A 6,525-nucleotide genomic window follows, 5' to 3' on the forward strand; every position below is an offset into this window, starting at 1 on the left:
TGCTTTGGGTAGTATAGTCATTTTCACAATGTTGATTCTTCCAATCCAAGAACATGGTATATCTCTCCATCTATTTGTATCATCTTTAACTTCTTTCATCAGTGTCTTATAATTTTCTGCATACAGGTCTTTTGTCTCCTTAGGTAGGTTTGTTTCTAGGTATTTTATTCTTTTTGTTGCAATGGTAAATGGAAGTGCTTTCTTAATTTCACTTTCAGATTTTTCATCATTAGTGTGTAGGAATGCAAGAGATTTCTGTGCATGAATTTTGTATCCTGCTACTTTACCAAATTCATTGATTAGCTCTAGTAGTTTTCTGGTAGCATCTTTAGGCTCCTCTATGTATAGTATCATGTCATCTGTAAACAGTGATGGCTTTACTTCTTCTTTTCCGATTTGAATTCCTTTTATTTCTTTTTCTTCTCTGACTGCTGTGGCTAAAACTTCCAAAACTATGTTGAATAATAGTGGTGAGAGTGGCAACCTTGTGTTGTTCCTGATCTTAGTGGAAATGGTTTCAGTGTTTCACCATTGAGGACGCTGTTGGCTGTGGGTTTGTCATATATGGCCTTTATTATGTTGAGTTAAGTTCCCTCTATGCCTACTTTCTGGAGGGTTTTTATCATAAATGGGTGTTGAATTTTGTTGAAAGCTTTCTCTGCATCCATTGAGATGATCATGTGGTTTTTCTCCTTCGATTTGTTAATATGGTGTATCACATTGATTGATTTGCATATACTGAAGAATTCTTGCATTCCTGGGATAAAGCCCACTTGATCATGGTGTATGATCCGTTTAATATGCTGTTGGATTCTGTTTGCTAGTATTTTGTTGAGGAGTTTTGCATCTGTGGAACAGTATTATCTTTTGGTGCCAACAAAGAGCTGCAAGTCATTTAAGTCTTCTGTTATCAAGTATAACTTTCCACCTTATAATTCTTTGCCTCACCAATTAAGAAGAAAATGAGTTAATACAACTGTAACCAAGATCTAGCAGAATTATATTTACAGTATAAGTCAAAAAGTAAATAGAAAAGTGAAAAATATTAAATAGGGAATTACATTACGTAAAAAACATATCTTGAACTAAAAACAAAAAAAAAAAGGAAAAGGCTCAACAATGAATAAGGAAAACATTGGTTGTCTCAACTATGCTATTCATTAGCCCATAAACTAAATAAATTCAAAAGTTGGAATAATTCATGAGCATTATCTTGGAAATGCTATTTTTCAATATACAATAAAGCGGAGAATGCTCCAGAGATCTTACATTAATGATAGGCCCCCAAAAACAAACAAAAAACTGCACAGACCCATACAGTTTATAGAAAGTAATATACCTGACTCAGGATCCACTCAATATTTATAATATTGTTATCACTTTTCTTTGGACTCATGAGTATATGGGTGGGGGGAGGGCAACAGGGATGAGAGAATTAGTAAAATTATTTTACATAAAACAAAATGCAAGACTGAATCCTAGGTGACAAGTTGATAGCTGGCTGATGATGTCAACTACTTACTTTCAGGTGACTAAGAGACTAACCTCAACAGGCAACAACAGGGATTTCCTAAAATATATCAATGTAACCTAGAGCCAGTTCTTTTAAATATTAACCATTCAGTACCTCTCTTTCGCATTTTGTTTTTTTATTTTTTAAATTTTATTGAAGTAGAGTTGATTTACAACGTTGTGGTAATTTCTGCTGTACAGCAAAGTGATTTGGTTATACATATATATTCTTTTTCGTATTCTTTTCCATTATGGTTTATCACAGGATATTGAATATAGTTCCCTGTGCTATACAGTAGGACCTTGTTGTTTATCCATTCTATACATAATAGATGTATAGAATGCAAAGCATCTACTTATCCCAAACTCCCAATCCATGCCTCCCCGATCCCCATCCCCCTTGGCAACCACAAGTCTGTTCTCTATGCCTGAGTCTGTTTTTGTTTTGTAGATAAGTTCATTTGTGTCATATATATATATATATGTATTTTGTTTTTGCGGTACACGGGCCTCTCACTGTTGTGGCCTCTCCCGTTGCGGAGCAACAGGCTCCGGACGCACAGGCTCAGCGGCCATGGCTCACGGGTGCAGTCGCTCCGCGGCATGTGGGATCTTCCCGGACCGGGGCACGAACCCGTGTCCCCTGCATCAGCAGGTGGACTCTCAACCACTGCGCCACCAGGGAAGCCCTGTGTCATATTTTAGATTCCACATATAAGAGATATCACATGATGTTTGTCTTTCTCTGTCTGACAATTCACTTAGTATAATAATCTCTAGGTCCATCTATGTTGCTGCAAATGGCATTATTTCATCCTTTTTATGGCTGAGTAGTATTCCATTGTATATATATACCACATCTGCTTTATCCATTCATCTGTCAAAGGACACTTAGGTTGTTTCATGACTACCTCTATCTTTTGATTAGGTCACAAACAGGAATTTTTAAACATACTCATTTTTTGTTATTAAACTTCCTCAGAAATGGGCAGAGACTGATCAGATGTTTGTGTCTAATGAACATAATATTACAAATGTGACGTACTTCTAAGCACCAGGTTTCTCAGCTTTGAAAACTGAGTTCTCTCATGAGAAGTGCTTCATAAATAGAATCCTTCTTAATTTTTTAGATGTGAAGACTATCTGGAGTTAGTTACTAAACTAGACAAAGGGCTCATGGTTCACTAGGAATCACATTATCAGTCTATGAGCATATAAATATACATGTATTTTAAAAAGGGAAGCAATCACTCGCTACTACCCATTTGTTCCACATCAAATCTCCTTAACTGAACGTAATTATTCTACTTTAAACTACCATACAGAAGATATGGAATTTTACCTGATTTGTGTTGCTTTAACAATAGCACACTCATACAATTCTTTTTTAGTGGGTTGCACCTTGTACTTGAATAATAAGGGATCAACTGTATCTTTCTTCTTCCTAAAAAGAGCAAAGACACAAAATAAGTTAATAATTTGTTTGGGGGACTTCCCTGGTGGTGCAGTGGTTAAGAATCCACCTGCAATGCAGGGGACATGGGTTCGATCCCTAGTCCAGGAAGATCCCACATGCCGCAGAGCAACTAAGCCTGTGTGCCACAACTACTGAGCCTGCGCCCTGGAGCCCATGCACTGCAACTACTGAGCCCACGCGCCGCAATTACTGAAGCCCACGTGCCTAGAGCCCATGCTCTGCAACAAGAGAAGCCACTGTAATGAGAAGCCCACGCACCACAACGAAGAGTAGCCCTGCAACTAGAGAAAGTCTGCATGCAGCAACAGAGACCCAATGCAGCCAAAAATAAATAAAAAATTTAAAAAAAAATTTGTTTGGAAACATGATATTTTACATGAAATCTAGTTTCTAAGGACATACTATAACAGAATCTAATGCATTTTAATTTTAATTATTATTTTATAAGTTACTGATGTGCCTCACTATTTTATTAGCCAAAATAGCACAGAGCACTATTTTATGTTAGGTAGGTACTTTAATTACTCATTCAATAAATTTTCCTTGGGTGAAGAAATTAACTCCAGATGAATAAGCAGGCTCTCCAGTTTAGGTTAGATAACTTTATAAACAGCTCTTGGATTTACTTTTAAACCATTTTTAGCTATGTAATCTAAGAGCAAAAGTGGAGATAATGTAGTTTACCCTGTTTCAAGAACTAGCAAAGAGGCTACACATTTAATTCCCACCCCTACCAATTTCTCATTTTTTCTTCTCTTTTGAGGGTATATTCATTCATGCATCCATCCATTCACTAAATAGTTAAGAGCTTACAATGTGCCAAATACTAAAGAATAAGGATTCACTGGTGAACAAAATAGAAATACAGCGGGGAGACAAACAAAATAGACGACAGGGTAGGTGGTAACTGCTATGAAGGGAATAGAGTGCAGAGTGAAAGGTCTCTATTTCATATAGGGTGATGATCCCTGATAAATTGACCAGGTAGGCCTTCCAAGAAGTTGACATTTAAGCAGAGATCTGAAAAAAATGAGGGAGCAACCCATGAAAAAACTCTTGGGGAAATGAGTTTTTAAAGGAAGAGAGAAAAGTGTAAAGGTCCTGAGGGGAAGGCATGCATGGTTTGCACAAGAAGCAGAATCAACAGGGAGAAAAAGAGGAAGGTTCAGTCAGAGAGGCAGCAGCAAGGCCAGACTATGGGTTATCATTAAGGGCTTTCAATTTTACTTTGAGTAAAGACACCAGAGGAGGGACTTCCCTGGTGGCGTAGTGGTTGGGAATCCACCTGCCAATGCAGGGAACATGGGTTTGATCCCTAGTTCGGGAAGATCTCACATGCCTCAGAGCAACTAAGCCCGTGTGCCACAACTACAGAGCCTGCGCGCCACAACTACTGAGCTCAAGTGCTGCAACTACTGAGGCTCACGCGCCTAGAGCCCTGCTCCGCAACTATAGAGGCCACCAAAATGAGGAGTCCGCACACCGCAACAAAGAGCGGTCCCTGCTCGCTGCAACTAGAGAAAGCCCTCACGCAGCAACGAAGACCCAATGCAACCAAAAATAAATAAATTAATTTTTTTAAAAAAGAAAAAAGACACCGGAGGATTCTGAATAATGGGGTGATAATGATTTAACTTACACTTCAGAAGGATCATTCTGGCTGGGATGAGGGGAACAGAGTGCAAACAGGGATACCAGTTAGAAAGCTAATGCAATAAAACTAAGTGAGAAAAATGTTGGCAGTACAGACTAAGAGGGTAGTGGTGGCAGTAGAGAGAAGTGGTTAGATTCTGGAAAAGCTGCCTCTGTGAATGCAACTGTATATGTAAAGGGGATATAAGTGGGGGTTATAGAGAAGAAAATGATATGAAAGGATGATAAAGAGAAGCACTGGGCAATTGGGTAATGAAAGTAAGATACAGTCAAAGTGATATAAATACAGTACACACACTGCAGACAGTGCCAATCTATATGGATTTATATGATTTTTCTCCAAGAGCACTCAGCTGACCAAAGCTGTCAATAGACTAAATCTCAGAAACTTACAGAGTTTCTTTACTATATGCACCATAAAGTGAATAATAAAGGACAGAATGAATTTTCCCAGGTAAACAAAAGTGGAGTGTATAACTGAATGAAGTGAGCTTCAATTGTTCTTGTGCAGCTGACTAGAATTAACTAGGTAAGTTTCAGTTTTTGCAAATTCTAAGGTGTTGTTGAACCATATGGTTTAGATACATAGTATCCAGTGTATGACTAGAAAGGAAGAGAAAAAATTATTTCAATGGGATATCAGTACCCAATCTGACATACATACATACTTACTTAAATAAATAAATACATACATACATACTTATTTATTTAGGCTGTGCCACATGGCTTGTGGGATCTCAGTTCCCCGACTAGGGATTGAACCCGGGCCTTTAGTAGTGAAAGCGTGGACAGCCAGGGAATTCATACATTTTAAAAATTATTAAAAATCACTTACCCATTTTGAAAAGAACTGTCTTGTGTTTCTGAATCATCACTATCACTGATGATAATAGTTTCTCCATCTATATTGCTGACATGTCCATTAGCAAAACCATTTTGGTGTGATGGAGGGAGGACTTCCAAAATCCTACACTGTAACCTGAAAGAAAATGATACATTTAAAAATGCAAATCACTTGATATTTTATAATCAAACATTTCAGAGCAATCTATTTTGAACAAATGAAAAGCAATTTTGTAGAAACTATGGCTGAATACTATAACCAATTTAATAAAAGAGAAAATCTGTAACATCCAATTTAAGTAAAGGTTAGCTACGATTTAACACAATACAAGACTATTTTAAAAGTCAATTTATCATGATTCTTAGCAATTATATTCATCACTAAAGTTACTGTTTAGAAAATCAAGTACTGGCATAATATCTCATTATACAGATTAGGCCTTACAAGAGTTTTTCAAAGCATTCAGTATTTTAAATTCTGAAATTCTCCTGATCATAACCTTTTTTATTCTCTTTGTAACTTATATTGTGATTTCTGATCTCTGGAAAGCTTCCTATTCACTAACTCTACCCTATTTTGGCTTCCCTTACCTCTGCCTCCTGTATCTGGATTTTATAGGCTGCAATTTCAGACTCACTCACCACAACTGAAATATTTCTCAATCTCATTTTTACTGTGCCAATTTTCAACTGATAAATAATTTAAATTTGCTATAGCCATACAATGGAACATTATTCAGCAAAAAAACAGGAATGAAATACTGATGCACTCTATAGTATGGATGAACCTTTAAAACATTATGGTAAATTAAAGAAACCAGACGGAAAAGGCCATATAATATATGACTCCAGGGACTTCCCTGGTGGTGCAGTGGTTAAGAATCCGCCAGCCAACGCAGGGGACAGGGTTCGATCCCTGGTCCAGGAAGATCCCACATGCCGTGGAGCAACTAAGCCCCTGTGCCACAACTACTGAGCCTGGGCTCTAGAGCCCGTGAGCCACAACTACTGAGCTTGCATGCTGCAACTACTGAAGCCCA

The 6,525-nt window shown here is 37.6% G+C and overlaps 1 protein-coding gene across 3 annotated transcripts in view; it reads right to left on the bottom strand.

Annotated features, from left to right (window-relative positions):
* Positions 1 to 6,525, bottom strand: part of BAZ1A (bromodomain adjacent to zinc finger domain 1A) — a 94,326-nt gene that overhangs the window by 52,955 nt on the left and 34,846 nt on the right. For all 3 annotated transcript variants that reach the window (XM_027111050.1, XM_027111051.1, XM_027111048.1), the window contains 2 exons: positions 5,478 to 5,621; positions 2,855 to 2,956 (listed from right to left, as the gene is read on the bottom strand). In XM_027111050.1, the coding sequence (XP_026966851.1) occupies positions 2,855 to 2,956; positions 5,478 to 5,621 (246 nt within the window). The remainder of the gene's footprint in view (positions 1 to 2,854; positions 2,957 to 5,477; positions 5,622 to 6,525) is intronic.

This window comes from Aethalodelphis obliquidens, unplaced genomic scaffold, assembly GCF_003676395.1.
Source record: "Aethalodelphis obliquidens isolate GAN/ISIS:26980383/991018 unplaced genomic scaffold, ASM367639v1 scaffold10, whole genome shotgun sequence".
Lineage (NCBI taxonomy): Eukaryota > Metazoa > Chordata > Mammalia > Artiodactyla > Delphinidae > Aethalodelphis > Aethalodelphis obliquidens.